The 23,815-nt window shown below is 38.2% G+C and overlaps 1 protein-coding gene across 3 annotated transcripts in view; it reads right to left on the reverse strand.

Annotated features, from left to right (window-relative positions):
* ELOVL6 (ELOVL fatty acid elongase 6) overlaps positions 1 to 23,815 on the reverse strand; it is a 148,941-nt gene that overhangs the window by 17,544 nt on the left and 107,582 nt on the right. For all 3 annotated transcript variants that reach the window (XM_028492180.2, XM_055086174.1, XM_007105849.3), the window contains exon 4: positions 14,106 to 14,257. In XM_028492180.2, the coding sequence (XP_028347981.1) occupies positions 14,106 to 14,257 (152 nt within the window). The remainder of the gene's footprint in view (positions 1 to 14,105; positions 14,258 to 23,815) is intronic.

Raw genomic sequence — 23,815 nt, forward strand, 5'->3', positions numbered from 1 at the left:
CAAAGAAGGACACTACATAATGATCAAGGGATCAATCCAAGAAGAAGATATAACAATTGTAAATATATATGCACCCAACATAGGAGCACCTCAATATATAAGGCAAACGTTAACAGCCATAAAAGGAGAAATTGACAGTAATACAGTAATAGTGGGGGACTTTAACACCCCACTTACATCAATGGACAGATCATCCAGAGAAAAATCAATAAGGAAACACAGGCCTTAAATAACACATTAGACCAGATGGACTTAATTGATATTTATAGAGCATTCCATCCAAAAGCAGCAGACTACACATTCTTCTCAAGTGCACATGGAACATTCTTCAGGACATATCACATGCTGGGCCACAAAGCAAGCCTCAGTAAATTTAAGAAAATTGAAATCATATCAAGCATCTTTTCTGACCACAATGCTATGAGATTAGAAATCAATTACAAGAAAAAAAAAACTGTAAGAAACACAAAAATGTGGAGGTTAAACAATATGATACTAAACAACCAAGGGATCGCTGAAGAAATCAAAGAGGAAATAAAAAAATTCCTAGAGACAACTGAAAGCAAAAACTCGATGATCCAAAACCTGTGGGATGCAGCAAAAGCAGTACTAAGAGGGAAGTTTATAGTGATACAATCTTACCTGAGGAAACAAGAAAAATCTCAAATAAACAACCTAACCCTACACCTATAGCAATTAGAGAAGGAAGAACAGACAAAACCCAAGGTTAGTAGAAGGAAAGAAATAATAAAGATCAGAGCAGAAATAAATGAAATAGAGATGCAGAAAACAATAGAAAAGATCGATGGAACCAGAAGCTGACTTTTTGAAAAGATAAACAAAATTGATAAACCTTTTGCCAAACTCATCAAGGAAAAAAAGGGAGAGGGCTCAAATCAATAAAATTAGAAATAAAAAAGAAGTTACAATTGACAACACAGAAATACATAGGATCATAAGAGGCTATTACAAGCAACTATATGCCAATAAAATGGACAACCTAGAAGAAATGGACAAATTCTTAGAAAGGTACAAACTTCCAAGACTGAACCAGGAGGAAATAGAAGATATGAACAGACCAATCACAAGTAATGAAATTGAAACTGTGATTAAAATCTTCCAGCAAACAAAAGTTCAGGCCCAGATGGCTTTACAGGTGACTTCTATCAAACATTTAGAGAAGAGTTAACACCTATTCTTCTGAAACTATTCCAGAAAAATTGCAGAGGAAGGAACACTCCCAAACTCATTCTATGAGGCCACCATCACCCTGATACCCAAAACCAGACAAAGATACCACACACACACATACACACACACACACACACAAATTACAGGTCAATATCAATGATGAACATAGACAGAAAAATCCTCAACAAAATATTAGCAAACCAAATCCAACGATACATTTAAAAGGATCATACACACCATGATCAAGTGGGATTTATCCCAGGGATGCAAGGAATTTTCAATATTTGCAAATCTATCATTGTGATACACCACATTAATAAATTGAAGAATAAAAACCAGATGATCATCTCAATAGAAAAAGCTTTTGACAAAGTTCAACACCCATTTATGATAAACTCTCCAGAATGTGGGCATAGAGGGAATACACCTCAACATATAAAGGTCATATATGACAAACCCACAGCTAATATCATACTCAATGGTGAAAAGCTGAAATCATTTCCTCTAAGGGCAGGAACAAGACAAGAATGTTCATTCTCACCACTTTTATTCTACATAGTTTTGGAAGTCCTAGCCATGGCAACCAGAGGGGAAAAAAAAAAGGAATACAAATTGGAAAAGAAGAAGTAAAACTGTCACTGTTTGCAGATGACATGATACTATACATAGAAAATCCTAAAGATGCTACCAGAAAACTAGAGCTAATCAATAAATTCGGTAAAGTTGCAGGTTACAAAATTAATACACAGAAATTTGTTGCATTTGTATACACTAACAACAAAAGATCAGAAAGAATAATATAGGAAACAATCCCATTTACCATCACATCAAAAAGAATAAAATACCTAGGAGTAAACTTACCTAAGAAGACCAATCACAAGTAATGAAATTGAAACTGTGATTAAAATCTTCCAGCAAACAAAAGTTCAGGCCCAGATGGCTTTACAGGTGACTTCTATCAAACATTTAGAGAAGAGTTAACACCTATTCTTCTGAAACTATTCCAGAAAAATTGCAGAGGAAGGAACACTCCCAAACTCATTCTATGAGGCCACCATCACCCTGATACCCAAAACCAGACAAAGATACCACACACACACATACACACACACACACACACAAATTACAGGTCAATATCAATGATGAACATAGACAGAAAAATCCTCAACAAAATATTAGCAAACCAAATCCAACGATACATTTAAAAGGATCATACACACCATGATCAAGTGGGATTTATCCCAGGGATGCAAGGAATTTTCAATATTTGCAAATCTATCATTGTGATACACCACATTAATAAATTGAAGAATAAAAACCAGATGATCATCTCAATAGAAAAAGCTTTTGACAAAGTTCAACACCCATTTATGATAAACTCTCCAGAATGTGGGCATAGAGGGAATACACCTCAACATATAAAGGTCATATATGACAAACCCACAGCTAATATCATACTCAATGGTGAAAAGCTGAAATCATTTCCTCTAAGGGCAGGAACAAGACAAGAATGTTCATTCTCACCACTTTTATTCTACATAGTTTTGGAAGTCCTAGCCATGGCAACCAGAGGGGAAAAAAAAAAGGAATACAAATTGGAAAAGAAGAAGTAAAACTGTCACTGTTTGCAGATGACATGATACTATACATAGAAAATCCTAAAGATGCTACCAGAAAACTAGAGCTAATCAATAAATTCGGTAAAGTTGCAGGTTACAAAATTAATACACAGAAATTTGTTGCATTTGTATACACTAACAACAAAAGATCAGAAAGAATAATATAGGAAACAATCCCATTTACCATCACATCAAAAAGAATAAAATACCTAGGAGTAAACTTACCTAAGAAGGCAAAAGACCTGTACTCCAAAAACTATAAGATGCTGATGAAAGAAATTGAAGATGACACAAACAGATGGAAAGATATACCATGTTCTTGGATTGGAGGAATGAATATTGTTAAAATGACTATACTATTGAATGCAATCTACGGATTGAATGCAATTCCTATTAAATTACCAATGGCATTTTTCATAGACCTAAAACAAAAAATCTTAAAAGTTATATGGAGACACAAAAGACCCCAAATAGCCAAAGCAATCCTGAGAAAGAAAAACGAATCTGGAGGAATCAGGCTCCCTGACTTCAGACTATACTACAAGGCTACAGTCATCAAAACAGTATGGTACTGGCACAAAAAAATCAATGGAACAGGATAGAAAGCCCAGAAATAAACCCATGCACCTATGGTCAATTAATCTATGACAAACGATGCAAGAATATACAATGGGGAAGAGACAGTCTCTTCAGTAAGTGGTGCTGGGGAAACTGGACAGCTACATGTAAAAGAATGACACTAGAACATTCTTTAACACCATACACAAAAATAAACTCAAAATGGATTAAAGACCTAAATATAAGACTGGATACTATAAAACAGAGGAAAACATAGAACACTCTTTGACATAAATCACAGCAAAATCTTTTTTTGATCCAGCTCCTAGAGTAATGGAAATAAAAATAAACAAATAGGACCTAATTAAACTTAAAAGCTTTTGCACAGCAAAGGAAACCACAAATAAAACGAAAAGACAACCCACAGAATAGGAGGAAATATTTGCAAACGAAGTGATCAACAGGGATTAATCTCCAAAACAGACAAACAGCTCATGCAGCTCAATATCAAAATAACAACCCAATCAAAAAACGGGCAGTAGGTCTAAATAGACATTTCTCCAAAGAAGACATACAGATGGCCAAAAAGCACATGAAAAAATGCTCAACATCACTGTAAGTATTAGAGAAATGCAAGTCAAAACTACAATGAGGTATGATCTCACACTGATCAGAATGGCCATCATCAAAAAGTCTACAAACAATACTTTTAGATTCTACATGTAAGCAATATCATATGATATTTGTCTTTCTGTGTCTGACTTACTTCACTCAGTATGACAATCTCTAGGTCCATCCATGTTGCTGCAAGTGGCATTATTTTGTACTTTTTTATGGCTGAGTAATCTTCCATTGTATATGTGGAACTTATTTACAAAACAGAAGTACATTCACGGGTGTAGAAAACAAACTTATGGTTACCAGGGGATAAGAGGGTGGAGGGATAAATTGGGAGACTGGGATTGACATATACATACTACTATATATAAAATAAATAACTAATAAGGACCTGCTGTATAGCACAGGGAACTCTACTCAATACTCTGTAATGGCCTATACGGGAAAAGAATCTTAAAAAAAAAAAAGTGGAATATGTATATGTATAACTGATTCACTTTGCTGTACACCTGAAACTAACACTACATTGTAAATCAACTATACTCCAATAAAAATTTTTAAAAAGTCTACAAACAATAAATGCTGGAGAGGGTATGGAGAAAAGGGAACCCTCCTGCACTGTTGGTGGGAATGTAAATTGGTAGAGCCACCATGGATAACAGTATGCAGGTTCCTTAAAAAATGAAAAATAGAACTACCATATGATCCAGCAATCCCACTCCTGGGCGTATATCCAGAAAAAAATGTAATTTGAAAAGATACATGCACCCCAATGTTTATTGCGGCACTATTACTATTTACTATGGCCAAGACATGGAAGCAACGTAAATGTCCACTGACAAAGGAATGGATAAAGAAGATGTGGTACATATATACAATGTGTATATACAATGGAATATTAGTCATAAAAAAGAATGAAATAATGCCATTTGCAGCAACATGGATGGACCTAGAGATTATCATATTAAGTGAAGTAAGTCAGACAGAGAAAGACAAATATATGGTATCACTTATATGTGGAATCTTAAAAATGATACAAATGAACTTATTTACAAAACAGAAACAGACTTTGAAAACAAACGTATGGTTACCAAAGGGAAAAGGCAGGGGGAAGGATAAATCAGGAGTTTAGGATTAACAGATACACACTACTATATGTAAAATAAATAACCAACAAGAAGCTACTGTATAGCACAGGGAACTCTACTCAATACTCTATAATAACTTATTTGGGAAAAGAACTTGAAAAAGAATGGATATATGTATATAAGTGAATCACTTTGCTGTACACTTGAAACTAACCCAACATTGTAAATCAACTATACACTAATATAAAGTAAAAATTAAATTAAAAAAATTAAATAAACAAAAGGCAAAAATAGGAAAAGAGAAAAAAAATTATCTTCTACTGTATTTACTGAAGAGGATAATAGGAATATTTTGGTACCAATGAATCAAGTGATAAAAAACAGAATGACACACATTTTTATGAAATTAACTTTGAAGAAGCTTTCCAGGATCTATCCGAAATTTTACTAATATTATCCCCCTTGAAGAAAAAGCCCACTGTTTTTTCAGTCTAATGCTCTCCCATCTGAGCTATTTTGACTATCCAAAAGATCACTGTTTCCAAGGTAGAGAATTCATATTATAGAAGCAAGAATGGTGCTCAGGCAGGTAGATGCTATTAATCTGCAGTGATTCTCTTAAAAGTCTAGGGGTTCTGACAAATATACTTTAGAACACTTACGTAAAAATGGATGAAGAGCAAGCACAGTAACAAATACACCCGATTCCATTAACGAGTCCAAAAAAAAAAAAAAGCGTCTGCCTGCATAAATCCTGTTTCTGTCCCATGTGAGACAGAAACAGGATTTATGCAGGCAGACGCTTCATTCTCTTTCCTATCTCTGTGGTTTTCAGATATGGGAAAAACCAATATCCTTCATGACCTTTGGTGAACTCGAACTTGACTTCTTTTTGTATAGCAAGGAAATCTAGGTGGTCCCTCTTCTTATTCTGAAATTTAATTAAGCACAAGGGAACTTAGTACTTACCCTTGTCTTATCCCTCATACTTCAAGGATGCCCTAAAACATCTCATACAAAGGAAGGTCAGATAATGCTGGATCTTGGAAAGACTTTTAAGGTTCTGATGGCTGTGGTTGGAATAATACAGGTGGTGCCCTATTCCATTCAGCAGGAGCTATTAGTTTATTTCCCTACTGAACTGTTAAACATTATTACTTGGTATAGTGCAAAACAAAACTACAATGACATATCACTTCACACCAATCAGAATGACTATCATCAGGGAACCATCCTACACTGTTGGTACAAATGTAAATTGGTATAGCCATTATGCAGAACAATATTGGAGGTTCCTCAAAAAAGTAAAAATAGGGACTTCCCTGGTGGCGCAGTGGATAAGACCCCACGCTCCCAGTGCAGGGGGCCCGGGTTCGATCCCTGGTCAGGGAACTAGATCACACATGCATGCCTCAACTAAGAGTTTGCATGCAACTAAGGAGCCTGCCTGCCTGCCACAACTAAGACCCGGCGCAACCGAATAAATAAATAAATATTAAAAAAAAGAAAAAGTAAAAATAGAGCTACCATATGACCCAGGAATTTCGCTCCTGGGCGTACATTCTGAAAAGACAAAATCTCTAATTCGAAAAGATACATGCACCACAGTGTCGATAGCCACACTATAAGCAACCCAAGTGTCCATCAACAGATGAAATGGATAAAGAAGATGTGGTATATATATATATATGCAATGGAATATTACTCAGCCATAAAAAAGAATGAAACATTGCCATTTGCAACAACATGGATGGACCTAGAGAATACCACACTAAGTGAAGTCAGACAAAGACAAATATTATATGCTATCACTTACATGTGGAATCTAAAATATATACAAATGAATTCATTTATAAAACAAAAACAGACTCACAGACATGCAAAACAAACTTATGGTTACCAAAGGGGAAAGTGGGGGCAGGGCGAGGGATGTTAGGTAAACAATAAAGATTTATTGTATAGCACAGGGAACTATATTCAATATCTTGTAATAACCTATAATGGAAAAAAATCTGAAAAAAAAATAACTGAATCGCTTTGCTGTATACCTGAAACTAACACAAGATTGTAAATCAGCTCTTCTTCAATAAAAAATAAAGTCAGCTGCTACCTAGGGAATATGAAAAAATACAACAACAAACAAACAAAATACCCCAACATTATTATTTCTTATTTGTTTAGAACAGAAAAGGAAAATTTTCAGCTGCTGTATTTCTGAACCTCTTACAAAATTTTCTTTGACGTTCTCGTCTCTATTATGAGATGCCTAACATATTAAGCCTGTAAATGTCAGACAGACTAATAACAATTGATGGTGATGGTAACTCTCACTTGTATGCTTAAGGGACACAACTAGTGTTAGGAGACCTGGGGTCTACTTACTTATGTTAAACTGTGCTATTTTTGTGTGCTTGTCAAAGATCCACTATTTCTGTGTAATTACTACTCTGTGCCTCCCTTCCTTCTATGGACTATAACGTAGACACAGTAATTCCAGGCTACCTTTGTTCCCAGTGGAAAGAAGGTAGAAGTCCAAGGAATTGTACGTTAAAAAATTTATTCATTCGTAATTGAGATTTTTTTATGAGTCTCTAAGTATTAACTACAATAAATATAAATCCTGTACAATATTCAAACATATTGTAATAAAAGTTATTTGCCTTAAAGTAATGAGCATTTTATCCTTTTAAATTCTTTAGATTTAATTTTAACTCTATCACCACTTTTATGTTAAAACTTTATTGTCTAAAGAACGATTTCAGTGTGGGAAGAGTGGTAGGGGACAAAACACAAACCATATTAGAATGGGCTAACATAGAAGCTACAAATCTGGAATTGAACATAGCTTTGTGTTTTTCCTGTCTGAGTCGGGGTGGTGGTCTCAGGCTTGATCTGAGACACACTAGGTGTTTCCATTTAATACGGGGAGGTGGGGGCAAAGGACATGTCATGAGATCTTCAAAATGAAATTAATTTAGATACACATAAGAATTTTTCTCAGAACAGATATGCAGGATGATAGATGGAGTAAAGAAGATGAGGATCTTCCAGTATTGGCCCTGAGCCTCTCAGGAGTAGCATTCCAACGCCATATCAAGATTACTGTCCCCAAGCAGGCCACCAACCCAGAGAAGGGTAGTTTTCCTTGGGTGAGAGGAAGCTGGTGGGGTTCCAGAAAGAGCTCCCCAAGACCTCTCATGGTTCTTTTGATATCGCAGCTGAGATGCAACAGTCATGCAACTCTGAGAGTTATGAATTATTTTTCCTCTGGGGAAAACCACTTAATAACCCATTTAATTTGTCATGAGCCAGTTACACCAAGAGGATGGCACTTCCAGCCTGTCAAAAGCTACAGAGTGACCTAGAAATACAAACAAAAGATAGGGACTGTGGATGCAATGTTGGCCAACCAATCTTTCTTGGCCAAAGGTCCTGTTAGCATTATGGAAAGAATTTTGGCCAAGTGTAAGCAGTGGGGCTTCTGACTCATGAACGTTTTGGCCATGTTAACATATCTTAGCTTCCTCTGGCTCATGTTCTTTACCAGTCTCTGTAACCTTTGGTTCAGCTATTTTCCATCAAGAGCCAGCCTCCAGGCAGGACCTGGTGATCACATACCTAAGTGTTCCTCCTGAACTATGCCTTCTGCCCACGTGCTATTAAGTGTAGCTCTGTGTGCAGCTCTGGAGAAGTTCATGAGCATTTAGCAGCCCCAGGGCATGCATGGCCACCAAGAAATGGAGAGCCCACTGTGTGTGTGGTTTGTTACAGACGGCTGTGCCCCCTCTTCTGAGAGTTAGCTGGAGCTCTGCTGAGTCAGAGTTTCAAAAACAATGACAAGCGCAACTGAGCAAGGACCTAGACTCAGAGCAGATGTTTCCAAGTTCTAAAAAAACAAAATCTCAGCAGGTTTTAATATAATTCAAACAGCAGTCACTCAAAGATTTTGGCACAAAAAGCAGGTTGGTGGCTCTCTTCCCCTTACTTATTCTAGTAGATTGTAGCCCTGGAATTCACTGAAATGAGCTCATTGTTCTCTGCTGAAACAGAAAGCCCTTCTCGCTATTAAGAGTCTAGTGAAGGGGGAATGTTAGTGTTTAACAGGCACAGAGTTTTCTGTTGGGGAAGACAGAAGTGCTGGAGATGGATGGTGGTGATGGTTGCACAACATTGCAAACGTCCTTAATGCTGCAGCCTTGTACACTTAGAAATGGCAAAGTTTATGTATGTTTTGCCGCAATAAAAAACTACTTCAGTGAAAACTGCAGGCATGCAGGTTTTGGGGGGAAATAGAGTTTCAGTATTGAACACTGAAGAACTGTTCTTTTTTCTCACAAGACCTTTTCTTTCTGGTACACATAGGGAGTCCAGAATCTTAGAGAATTGAAAAGAAGAATTGGGGACCTAAAAATAAGAAAAATTCTGAGTAATCCAAATGCATAAAGCTTTCTTGATTAAATAGCAGTGACAAAGTTTTCTAAGAGTGAAAAACAGGGAAGGAATTTAACTTCTCAAATGAACAAAAAACCATCCAAGCACACATGTTCACTAAATTAGGTGAACTGATTTTTGGATCTGTTCTGATTCAGCAGTTTACCTTGGGAAGACTGCTATCAAGTAAGCTCCAGGATATTTGAAAGAGAATAGTCATATTTTAGAAATGAAAAAGGGTACTCAGACCATGAAAATATCGGATCTGAAATTACATGAAGAATTGGTGTCACACACTAGCCTCATTATTTTTGATCTGTGTCAAGTTTGGGATTTAATTTTTTTTCAGCTCTTCAGCCCATTGTCAACACTTCAATCCCACGTTTGAAGTGTGAAGGAATGGTTGTTTGATATCCAACCCATAAACTACTGTGGTGAATGAGGCTTCTCCAGGGAAAGCAATGATCAAGCCAGTGGCACAGGGGACTAGAGTACAGCTCCTTTGGGCTCAAGAGGGAACAGAATTGTGTCCAATTACAAGGTCTACAGGGGGGCAGGAGGGAGTGGCATGTTCGGGCCTAGACTAGTTAAGACAGGTGATTGACTAACATGCTCAGGACCAACAACACTCCAACAAGACAGAGGATTATAGCACAAGTACCTCTGAGTGATGCACTAACAGTTCTCATCCACGAATCCTAACTTGTCCACCACCTTAAGATGTTGGTGTCCATCTGGCGTGGAAGCTGGGAGGACAGACAGCACAGGGCTACTTACGTCTCTGAAGGAAAATGACCACTATGAATGGGTTGGGTGGCTCTTCAGTATATTATTCCTTCAAAAGGTAGAAGGGACTATTTTATTCTCAAGTCCCTCAAACACAGCTGGGTAAAACTCAGAACACAGACAAGCAGTCCTGGCAGGGAAAGGCACTTCTAGAAGCAAAGACTGAAGTAGCTCCTTTGCAATTTGAGGCTTAAAGGCCAGAAGCATAGAGGCACCTTTTCTGATTTAAAAAAAAAAGTACTTGTTGAGGGTAGGGAGGTGGAAATTGTAAAGGTGTTCAGGAGTGGTATGTAAGGGGAGTCAAGTTTCATGCATTTACTGTATTCATGTATCTGTAGTCAATTCTTCATCAAAAACACAGAGGGTATTCATAAGGATACTTATTATACAGAATAAAGTATAGGGGTCAAGGGGATATGATATCTCTCAGTTTGAATAATTCTCTAACTTTAATAATGTATGAATTTATTTTAAAGGAAACGTCACAAAAACCCAAGAGAAAAAATACATGCTCACATTCTCAGACCCACACCAGTTTCAGGAAGAGTGATCTGACTCAGAGATTCTATGACTCTAAATGAAGAAAGAATCACTATGAGAAATGTAGCTGGCAAGACAATCTTTTCTTTTATTCATACATGAAGACACAAAATTAAAATATCCTCATAGAATTTTGAAATTCCTAAAAAACACATCTGTAGACCTTTAGGCATTGTCTGTAGCTCCAAGTCTGAAAAACACTTCTCTGGCCTAAGACGTTGCAGCTAGTGGTCCTAATTCAAATACTAAAAATAGTTGCCTGGGGGTCTGGTTCATTAAATTCATATAATAAATTTCTTTTTTTGATAAAGTAGCAATTCCATTTCAATGTTTTAAATGCCTGGCCCATGGTAGGTGCTTAATATAAATTTATTAAAGGACCCACACACCTATGGTCAATTAATCTTTGACAAAGGAGGCAAGAATATACAATGGGAAGGGGTGTGGGGAAGTTGGACAGCCACATGTAAATCAATGAAGTTAGAACACACCCTCTCACCATACACAAAAATAAACTCAAAATGGCTTAAAGACGTAAATATAAGACATGACACCATAAAACTTAGGCAAAACATTCTCTGACATAAATCTTACCAATGTTTTCTTAGGTCAGTCTCCCAAGGCAATAGAAATAAAAACAAAAATAAACAAATGGGACCTAATCAAACTTACAAGCTTTTGCACAGCAAAGGAACCCATAAACAGAATGAAAAGACAACCTACAGACTGGGAGAAAATACTTGCAAATGATGTGACCAACAAGGGCTTAATCTCCAAAATATACAAACAGCTCATACAACTCAACAACAAAAAAACAACCCAATTGAAAAGTGGGCAGAAGATGTATTTTCTGGATCTTTTGTGCCATTTATATATTTTCTTTTGTGAAATTTCTGTACATATTTTTTGCCCATTTTAAAACTGAGCTGTTCCTATGGAATGGGAGAAGATATTTTCAAATGATGTGACCAACAAGGGCTTAATCTCCAAAATATACAAACAGCTCATACAACTCAACAACAAAAAAACAACCCAATTGAAAAATGGGCAGAAGATGTAAATAGACATTTCTCCAGAGAAGACATACAGATGACCAACAGGCACATGAAAAGATGCTCAACACCGCTAATTATTAGAGAAATGCAAATCGAAACTGCAGTGAGGTACCGCCTCACACCAGTCAGAATGGCCATAATTTAAAAGTCTATAAATAACAAATGCTGGAGAGTATGTGGACAAAAGGGAACCCTCCTGCACTGTTGGTGGGAATGTAAATTGGTACAGCCATTATGGAGAACAGTATGGAAGTTCCTTAAAAAACTAAAAATAGAGCTACCATATGATCCAGCAATCCCACTCTTGGGCACATATTCAGACAAAACTATAATTCAAAAAGATACATGCATGCCTATGTTCATAGCAGCACTAGTCACAATAGCCAAGACATGGAAACAACCTAAATGTCCATGAACAGATAAAGAAGATGTGGTACATATATACAATGGAATACTACTCAGCCATAAAAAAGAACAAAATATTGCCATTTCCAGCAACATGGATGGGACTAGAGATTATCAAACTAAGTGAAGAAAGTCAGAAAGAGAAAGACAAATACCATATGATATCACTTATATGTAGAATCTAAAATATAACACAAATGAACTTATCTACGAAACAGAAACAGACTCACAGACATAGAGAACAGACTTGTGGTTGCCAAGGGGAAGGGGTGGGTGGGGGAAGGATGGAGTGTGAGTTTGGGGTTAGCAGATGCAAACTATTGTATATAGAATGGATAAAAAACGAGGTCCTATTGTATAGCACAGGGAACTATATTCAAAATCCTGTGATAAACCATAATGGAAAAGAATATATTAAAAAAGAATGTTTAGGTATGTATAACTAAATCACTTTGCTGTATAGCAGAAATTAACACAACATTTTAAATCAACTATACTTCAATAAAAAATAAATTTAAAAAATTTATTAAAGGAATAAATGAATGAATCCATACTAATGCATTTCACTCTAAGACTGTTTTCATACGCTCTGTGTGTGAGCGCTGAAGTTTTTTCCCCGCTGCTCCTCCTTTGTCTTTGACCTGGGAAGACAGTGGTCAAACCAACAGTTCAAACCAATTGTCAGCACTCTGTAGGCATCAGGTTACAGCCTGAGGTGGAGAGTGGCTATAGGTGGTGGATGCACACATGGGAGACACGTCATATCCATTGTGAACAGACACAGACACAAACTAGGGGCACCTTTCAGAAAGACTTGATAGCTAATACTGCAGGTGACTTACAGTGAAATTACAACCTCTAATCCCCTTTTTAGGAGAAACAGGAGACGGAACACAATCTATAAATAAAAATTTTGAATGAAATAAGCCAATTCTTAATTCCAGATAAAACATTAAGAACCCCAGAGGATGGACAGGCGTCCCCTAAGGATACGTACCAGCTTGTGAGATGCTGGCCAGCGCTGCTCATGGATGAACTCAGAGCTTATTATCACTGGTGGATCCCTTTCTCTGGCAATAGAGATATTTTCCTGGGGAACCGTGTCTGTGTCAAACACTTGCTACTTAATTTTTCACTGTTTCTGCTAACTTGTGCCACACTTATATTAAGACTATTAAAGAGTTAAAGGAAAAACCTTAGGAATCTACATATATAGATATTGGATTAATTTCTAGCCCCAGTATTTTGGATTAATTTCTAGAAGATGAACTACATTTCCCTAAGGCCTATTTCTTTGATGATTAAAATTAAACAACACCAGAAACTAACCCTTAATATTTCGTTAATGAGAACATGAGGATACCCAAACAAAAAGCTGAATTTCCTAGTCTGCATCCAAACTCCAGAGCTGAAATTACACTTCGATGTGGGACTGGGAAATAGCTGTGTGGCTAACTTTTCCCAATATTCTAATATTAGCTCAGCTGTTAATGGCCTCAGAGAAGGGGCTGGGTAGATGTTATAAGCCTCTGGAAGTGTGTTTTCAGTAAGGCTTGGATACGTGCATGTTCTATGTAAACTGTTCTGCTCTTCATATTCAATGTACAATTATTTAAAAGAAGGGAAGGAGGGGAGAGAAAAAAAACAGTGGAAGTTAGTCAAGAACGCAAATTCATTCATTGTGACTTTCCCGCAACCAGTAAAACAGGACCTTCAAATTATTTCTTTGTTCGTTTATCCATAAATATTGTGGGTGTGTAGCTACAAAGGGGTGGGGGTTTGGGGGAGGAAATGTAAGGAGAGAAGACACTCACCTAGTTCGGGTGCTTTGCTTAGCACAAATGCATAAGCCCAGAATTTGCTGACAGGTCCATTGTAAAAACCCTGGTCACAAACTGAATGCTTCAGGCCTTTGGTCATCAAAATGTACACCATATAAGCACCAGTTCGAAGAGCACCGAATATACTTCATAATGAAAAGAGAAAAGAAACAACATTCAGGAAAATAATTTCACATCTGACATTAACCATTCTTAGAAGACTGCCATTGGCAGGAAATAGGTAGAGAGGCATCACAGTCATTTGCATTTACCCAGAAGCATTTTAAAATGTTTTGTAAACAAGAGTAGGAAGACTCCTCAGTGCTTTCTTCTGAAGGCCATGCCACTTATTCTGCACCAGTGTTCCAAAAAGAGGTCATGGAAAAGGGGAATGGATCCAGGGCAGGATCTCAAGAACTCTGATAACCTTTGTGTTTCAGCTTGAGAACTATCCCTTGGGATGAGATGGGGTTGGCTGAAAACTCCTGGAATTATCTCAGTTCTGTCCTCTGTCCAATCATTCTCCAAATCGCCTGGCTCTGTTCCCTGAATCTCTCTCTCTAATCCCTCTTTCTCACAGAAGCCAGAGGAAGAAGGCTTAGCTCTGCTCTCAGACCCCCGCCTCCACCCACCGAAGTCCATCCAGGTTCACTCCCCTGAGCCCCCATAACCATTCACTGACACCACTCCAACACTGTCCTTCAGTGCCCTGTATTGTATTTGCCTCTACATAGGCATAGGTGCTCAAAGATTGTTGAAAAAGTGAGATTGTTGAAAAGAAAACTGACATATGGACTTGTTATCAAGGAGCTGCTAAGGAAACAGGAGAGCTCTGGAGTGTGTTGAGCTCAATGATGTAACACGAAGTGTGAAAGGACTTGGCAACTGGAACAGGCACCCTCCATCACGTAGTGAACCCCGTACGCATGTGTTCCAGAGTTCACAAGCCACACGCATGACTGAAAGGAGAGCTGGCTGACCATGGGGGGAGATGTGTTTACCCATCCTACTTCTGGCAGCATTCCCTTTTTAGGTTCTAAAAGTCAGTTAGCATAGAAAACAAATTTATGGTTACCAAAGGGGAAAAGGGGGTGGGGGAGGGATAAATTAGGAGTTTGGGATTAGCAGATAGATACACACTACTGTATATAACATAAACACCAAGCTCCTACTGTATAGCACAGGGAACTATATGCAGTATCTTATAATAAACCATATTGGAAAAGACTATGAAAAAGAATAATATCTGTGTGTGTATAACTGAATCACTTTGCTGTACCCCAGAAACTAACATAACATTGTAACTCAATTATGCTCCAATTAAAAAAGGAAAATTAAATTAAAAACAGCCCGGAGATAAACTAGTGAACAACTACTGAAATGAACAGCAGCCTCACCCAATAGGGAAATGGGAGTTTTATTTCTTTTCAGAGGCATTATCATTTCTTTAAAATATCTTAAGTGCTGCTCCCAACTAAGTCATTCCACTAGGCCACCCCGTCCACAAACATGCATCCACCAGCGAGAACTAAAGGTCAACTCTGCACAGAACCAAGGTAATGAAGTTGAATTCCTGGCAACTGCCTATTAAGTGGGGATTTTGTGAGTAGCTTCTCTAATGACATACGGCCTACATTAAACAGAGTTACTCTTTCCAACATATAAAACAATCCTGCATAGGATTATTGGTACGATTTTACATTTGTAGATCCTGTTTAATCCTTCAGCGTCTCCCCGCTGCACTTCGAATGTAACCCCCAGCTCCTCAGTGGGACCTGCAAGGCTCTGAATGACCTCTCCTTCCCCCCCTTTCACCTTCCTGCCTGCCATTCTCTTCCCATTCACCGTGAGCCAATCATTGCAGCACTTTCTGATCCTTTCAGTTTTCTGCCTTTTCCTCTTCTTAGGGAGCTTTTTTCCCCATGTTCACTTGAAGGCTGCTCCTTCCCACTTTCTTGTCTCAAAGAAATGTCCCCTCCTGCCGGAATGACCTAAGCCTTTACAGTCAACAAGCTGTCCCGATTTGGGAATGGAGAGTTGGATTTCATTGGTAACGTCAGGTAATGGAGATTTTGCCGTCTTACCTGAATTGATTTTTCATGGTCTGTCTTTACCTCACCAGATGATGGCTAAATTTTCATATGAAAAGTTGCCACTGTCACCAAATTATTAGCAAACTGGGGACTGACTTGCTGCTATGGAAGGTATTATGGAAAAATGGATATGGCATGTCCACTGAGCATACAGAGCAGACACTGTTGGCTGCCTATTCAAGGGCCAAGTCCCTTTCTCCTTCTCCGTGTTAAAAGAAGCCTGATTTTGTCCAGGTTCTCCCAACTCATGATTCCCCTAAGGAAGGTGACCTTATCTTCAATTTAGGAGTAAATCCTAATTACCTAAGCAAGTTTTCGTAATCACACTCCCCTTACCAGTGATTTGTTAAGACGGGCACTGACCCAATTCTAGCCAATGTGATGTGAGGAGAGGGCTGCTGGGGGCCTTTTAGGGAAAGGTTTCCTTACTCATTACCACGTATTGCTTGGAAGTGCAGCAGCCATCTTGCAACCAGGAGGGAGCTACCTTGAGGCCAAAGCTAAGTCAGAGAGAATGGCAAAGTATTCCTTCAAGATGTGACTGAGTGGCTGAGTTAACCAATCTTTCAGTGACCCCATCACAAGAGTTCTTGTTTTGGGGATAAAACTTCCTTACTGTATAAGCTATTTGGAGTTTTGCTTTTTATTATTTACACCCCAAAGCATCCCAGCAGACACAACACACCAGAGACTTCAGGAGACTTTTGAACACTAGTTAACATTTGGTAGCTATCAAATCTTGGCCAACCCAATACATCTAGTCATAGACACTGCTGGTGAACTACTTACTGTATCAGTTATCTGCCTTTCACAGACCAGTGGGAGATATGTCAGTGACTTTTGTACAAGCCAAAAGCAAAGAAACACACAAATGACACACTTTCAATATGTATCGGTCTCTGCTCCTTAGCCCCAGACCTATGACTTTTCTGAACCATCAGTACCTTGTAGGGATCATGTCTCTCCCCACTGAGTCAAGCCCACCACACCCAGGAAGCTGAGCCCATCCTCTACTATATTTTGCTGCTAGACTGTGTGCTTCACACATGATCAGAGCAGACCCAAGGAAAGTAACTTTGGAATAATTACTACCTTTTTATCTTCCTGAGTCTCAAAACTCATTGTAGTTTAACTATGCCTAATTTCTTAAGTATCGGCACAGCTATTAATCCTTTCATTTGTTAAATATTTATTGGCAATGTTCTAGATGCTGGGGTGACAAGAATCGATACACTGACTGGCTGCTGCTGTTGCTGCTGGAAGACCTCCGAGGAGGTGGTATTGGAATAAGGCATAAATACGTATCCAAACTTTGAGGGTTAGGGCACGAGGAGGTCATTTCAGAGCACTGCAGAATTGAAAGTTTAGGTATCATGGTGACCCACAACATTGCTGGCAACAAGAGCATAGCACATATTATTGTCCCATATCTGGACATAAGCCTCACTCCCTAAGCTCTGAACAATAAGGCTGACTCAAAACAGAGGACAGTGCATTTTGCAGGGAAACCCTCAGGGCCAGCCATTGGGCCTATGTGTCTGAGGGCAAAGGCGCTTTGTTGTGATGTGACAATGCTACTGCTGGGGAGCCGTCGGGGAGCTGCTTGGCCAGTGGGATGATTGTTATTTGTGGGAAGCCAGTAGCTCTGCCTCTGGCACATCTCAGCCACTGTACGCTTTGGAACCATACAGCTTTTTGTTATAACTGGGCACAGGGCACAGGGTCCTTAGACCGTGATACTTAAAGGGAGCAAACATTTTTTCCTCCTTAAGTTACATCATCTTGATGTGACGCAAGAGACAAATATGCAGCTTATGTTCTGCTCTGCCCAGTCCTTACTCATACTTCTGGCGGATATTACTAATCAATCTTGACATACTCTCTGGCCGTGCCTGGACATTGCATCAACATTCCCAACCGCTATAAGCCAATACCAATAGATTAGCGCTGCAAATGTCAAGCACAGTGCTCTCATTTACTAGCTTAATGACTGAAAAAATTACTTAACCTCTCTAAGTCTTTATTCATCTGAAATAATAATCATACCTAACTTGTATATTAGTTCTATGAATTTTGTAGAACCATATAAGTAAGGTATTTAGTTAGCATAGAGCCTCTAATATATAGGTGCTGAATAAAACAGTTTTTATTGTACTATTATGATTTTATTACTATTTATTGTTGTTATTATTGCTGCTTTACTTGGTTTGTCCTTCAATGTTGAAAATCACTTTTAACTCTCATCTCACTTTATCAGGTAAGAGCACTTAAGTCTCATTATCCCTAAGCAAAACTCAAGGAAACTGATACACTGAGAATTTGCTTTGCCCTAATGATTATTCCTGTTATTAAGTGTTTTATTGTCAAGTGTTTATTAAGTGTTTTATTTCATGAGCCAACTTTTCACAAGATAAGTGATAGCAAGTTTGCAGTAGAATGTGAAATGAGCATTTCCTATAGAACATGTTGAGGGAGAGATTGTTGATATAGAAAAGCAACTGGTTCATATGAAATTTATCTTTCAATCAGATGATAAAGGTTATTCTAAATCTAGGGCCTCAAAGAGGCCGACAGTCTGGGCCATTGTGTTTAATGAGAGCAGATGACTACTTCCTGCATCACACCCCTTTTCCAGCTGTTAAGGTCACAAGAGCATCTTTTTTTTTTTTTTTTAAAGAAATACATAATTTTTCCTACCAAAATCTAGTTTTGATTATAACAGTTAATGGCAGAGCTCAGTGGACGGTGCAGTGGATGTTTCTGCCCCCTTCAGCCATGTTAGGCACAATGCAGCAAGGAGATCTGGAGGAGATCACAGCCTGATTAACGGGGGCGCGTCTTCTCTATCAGATGTTCTGGATTTCTGGTCCAGAAGAAGCCTGTTTCGTCATCATTAATCATTTGCCACGGATGTACTCAAGGAAGTGCCAAGAATGCCCATCGGACTGTTACTGTGATACTCTGGGGGTGGGGACGGGAACCTTCTATTCTGTACCATATGCATTTCTGCATTGTTTGACTATTTTAAAGCAAGCAGATATTAGACTGACAAGTTTAAAAATCTATTTTTTAAATAGGTGCCTAGTTACAATTTATACATTGAATAAATAATCACAACGGTACTAGCTTGCAACTTTTTAGTATGAGGTTGAGATACAACACTAATCCCTGATCAACCCACGGATGACACACTGGAACTGGGACCGGCGAAGAAAGACTGACTTACTTATTGAATCAACACCTATGTCATCAACATCCGCCAAGTGTCAGATATTATAGTACTCACTGCGTCAGCGAGAGTCTCTACAGCTCATTGTAGGAGACAATAAACATGTAAATAAACAAATATATGTGCATTGTATAAACAAATTTCAAATTCTGACAGAACAATTCATGGTGTAAGTACTGGGGTTCTTTCTAAAAAAGCTTGAGAGATATGGCTAATCTTCTTTCAAACCCATACTCTGACCATGAGGTCTGACTATGTATTTGCTTGAGAAAAAGTTGAATAACTCTGTATTCTAGCCTTCAAATGTTAATGTCAACTGGAAGTCAAAGTGGAATACCTCAGTAATGACTATAAGAATTCCAGAATTCTGCCCTGTGAAGAAAGAGCCTTGGGTATAAATCATCAATAATACTTTCAATTATTTCTGCATGAACACTAATAGCTGATAAAACCACTTTAGCATTGCTCCCTTCTTGGCCCTCAACTTAAATGTAAGGTATTTTGGACTCAAAACAAGGTTTCTCAAGGACTTTTTATTGTGAACCACCAACCACACTGACCCCCTTCCCCCTCCCCACTCCCTGCTAACTCAATAACCAAAGGTGCAATTACTTCCAGGATTGAGCAACAGAAACGTTTCATTACACTTGTATCCTATAATCAGAAAAAGAAAAAAGAAAAAACTTGTGAAATTTTGTCAGTTGTCAAAACATGGGAATGGCTGATCTAACAGTAGCAACTCTTTATAAACATGGGAGAGGTCACTGATTTTCCTGATAACAAACTTTAACTGCCATTAGACTCTTTTAGACTCTGACAACTGTCCTAGACTCTGACAGTTTCCAGAATAGGAAGAATACTCAATGATCCCAGAATAGGTTAAAGCAACTTAACAACAACCAAAAAATTACCACGCTTGTGACAGGGAATGATGGCATCTCCATATCAGTATCATGTCTCTAACGACAACCCACCTTTCCGCACTTGATGACAGGTATCCTTAATAGAGAATGTCTATTTTAGTTTGGTCTAGTCTGGTCTTTGGTAAAAACACAGTATCATGTCTCTATTGACAACCCACCTTTCCACACTTGATGACAGGTATCCCTAATAGAGAATGTCTATTTTAGTTTGGTCTAGTCTGGTCTTTGCTAAAAACATATTTTTCAATAATAATAGAACAAGCCATCAAAGTGTGAAGTTTTTTTTTGTCCAATAAATCAGCAGTTAAATGGGGATATACATCGTAGTTTTTAAAAATTTACTTTCTCTACTCTTTCTCCAGTAACAATTCAGAGTGTACATTTTCACTTTTTACAGAGTGATCATTTCTAGGTGTGACTCATCTATCTTGATTGGCATATTTAATTGCATATCTCCATTAGAAAGTTTGAAGTTCCTTGTGGATCAAGAAACATGAGGCTAAAATTGCATTTTACACACACACACACACACACACACACACACACACACCCAAAAAATATAAGAATGCAGCTTTCAATTCACAGAAATAGCCTGCTCTCTCTCTCTCTCTCTCCCTCTCTCTCTGAGAGTGTATCTTTACACACACACACACACACACACACACACCCCAAAATTAAAAATACACACATCTTTTGAAATCTTGCCATTTGGGACAACGTGGATGGACCTTGAGGGTATTAAGTTAAGTGAAATAAGCCAGACTGAGAAAGACAAATACCATATGGTTTCACTCATATGTAGAATATAGAAAACTAATAAACTAACAACAAAGATAAATGAATAAACCAAACCAAACAAAAATATGTAGATGTAGAAGAGAGAGTGGTGGTTACCAGAGGCGGAGGGTGAATTGGGTAAAGGGCATCAACTCTAGGGTGATACTAAAATTTTGGTGGTGAACACACTGTAGGGTATATGGAAATAAAAATATAATATTGTACACATGAAACATATAGTGTTATGAACCAATGTTTCCTCAATTTAAAAAAATTAATAAAAAAAGCAAAAAGATGGTTAGGACATAATGTAAATGTCCTAATATAATTGACATGAGAATTATTAAATAAATTACAATGAACACAATACAGCAATAAAATATACTAGGTACAGTTGCCTTAGGTGCTGACATAGAAGAGCTCCAGGGTAAATGATGATTAAGTGAAAAATATAAGGAGAACATTCTATAGTATGATCCAATTTGTGTACATTTTAAAAAGATTATGCATATACAAACTGTTAGTTATAAAAATATTTATGAAGGAAAACCATTCAAGCTGTTAACAATCATTCCTATTAGAATTTGCCTATCTCTGTATCACTGCTGTCCTAGATGAGAACCCGTCTCTCTGAATTCAACCACTGATGGAATGCCATCTAATTCATTCCTGGGAAAGAGGAGACTTGCCCGTGACTAAGGCTTATTGGCTTTCACCTACATATGGAAAGAACAGTGTGCTGGTTTCTGGACTTTTACAAATGGGAACAAAGAGATAAAGTCTTACCATTAGTGACCCCTATTAAGTATGGCAGAAAATTAAAGTAAGAGACTTGTATGAACTAAAAAGAACCTGAAAATAAATGTGGGCATAATAGAGATTAATGTTGAAGCCAAAAACTCACCAGAACCACAAAAGTGGTTAAACGTCTTGTTTCTATAGAAAACTTTGTTCCTTTGAGAAAAACTCTTAATCTCTTTTGGAATATTCCCAAATTACTAGGACAGCGATAACTCCAGTGCCAAGACTAACAGCATTGACCCATTAACTCCATTGCACAGTCTTAACTAGGTTTCACAACTGCAAGAGGAAACCAAACTTTTTTCTTTTTCTGAGGGATGATTAATGAAAATTTCATTGGGAGAATACTTGAGTTGATGATATATAACATTATCTGTATAAACAGCCTCTTCCCCAACCCAACCCAATGCAAAAACTGAAACAAAAAAGAAGGAAAGAAGGGAGGGAAGGAGGAGAAAAAGTCACCATGACCCTCAGTTTTCCACATCCTTAAAACTGGGGACTAGGAATGTCCTTTAGGATTTGAGCCCTAAACTTCTGTCAGATCATATTATAACTATAAAGGAAAGGGAGGAAACATAAGTCATAAGTTTCTCACTCTTTATGTGCCCAATTCCTTTCTTTGGGCTGTTAATCTAAAAATCCATTAGATAAATTTTTAATCTTTTAAAGCAGCTCATTGACTTACTTTTTTCTGAAATTTTCATCATCATTCACCATAGTTGAATGAGTATAATCACAAGACATACCAAAGAAAGTAAATTTAAACAATATTCATTTCATAAATATTTATTAAGTATAAATGCCTACCAGGTGATAGGCCCTGTGCCATACCTTACTCCTATTGAAAAGAGTTTAAGAGATCACTCAAACACCACCACTGAAAAGAGATAGTAGGAAAGGAAAAGATATTCTTTTCTAAAACATATCTTGTGTTAATATATATATATATATATATATATTTTTTTTTTTTTTTTTTTTTTTTTTTGTGGTACGCGGGCCTCTCACTGCTGTGGCCTCTCCCGTTGCGGAGCACAGGCTCCGGACGCGCAGGCTCAGCGACCACGGCTCACGGGCCCAGCCGCTCCGTGGCATGCGGGATCTTCCCGGACCGGGGCACGAACCCGTGTTCCCTGCATCGGCAGGCGGATTCTCAACCACTGCGCCACCAGGGAAGCCCTTAATATATTTTTTTAAGATAGGGATATACAGATCTCCAGGGAAATTTCTGGGAGATTTGCCAAAGGATCACATTGCCTGAAACATATGGTGAACTCTTTGGCAACTTTATAATGTGATAACAGGAGACCCAGCCTCCCCCTCTTTGGGTCTTTTGCATCAGAAATACAGTAGTTCTCACACAGATCAACTCACCACCACCGTCATGAAACTAGAGGGATGGACAGATAGACAGATAGATATTGATTGGAGCCCTTCAATGAGAGCTACCGACTTACTAGAGAGAGCCCAAGTCTTAGCAGCTAACTGGTGATCTCAGAACATTGAGCCTGCAGGTTAAAAAGTGGCAGTTGTGAAAATTCATTGTAGTGTTATTCCTAGGAATCGCTGGGAATTTATCTTCCAGGTGAAACTCAACCTCTTCAACTGTAAGGTGTTTATAGATGGTGACCAGATGGGTCACTCTTCAAAAGTGACACACCGGCAGTGGTTGGCAGTGACTAATACTGCAGAGCTCACCGACTCCTCCGAAAGAGACCCCAGCCACAAACCCTAAACAGCACTTACAATCTCTGAACTCGTGGCCAATTCTAAATCCCTCTCTTAAAAATGTAGGGCTTCCCTGGTGGCGCAGTGGTTGCGCGTCCGCCTGCCGATGCAGGGGAACCGGGTTCGCGCCCCGGTCTGGGAAGATCCCACATG

The sequence above is a fragment of the Physeter macrocephalus genome, chromosome 7, assembly GCF_002837175.3.
Source record: "Physeter macrocephalus isolate SW-GA chromosome 7, ASM283717v5, whole genome shotgun sequence".
Lineage (NCBI taxonomy): Eukaryota > Metazoa > Chordata > Mammalia > Artiodactyla > Physeteridae > Physeter > Physeter macrocephalus.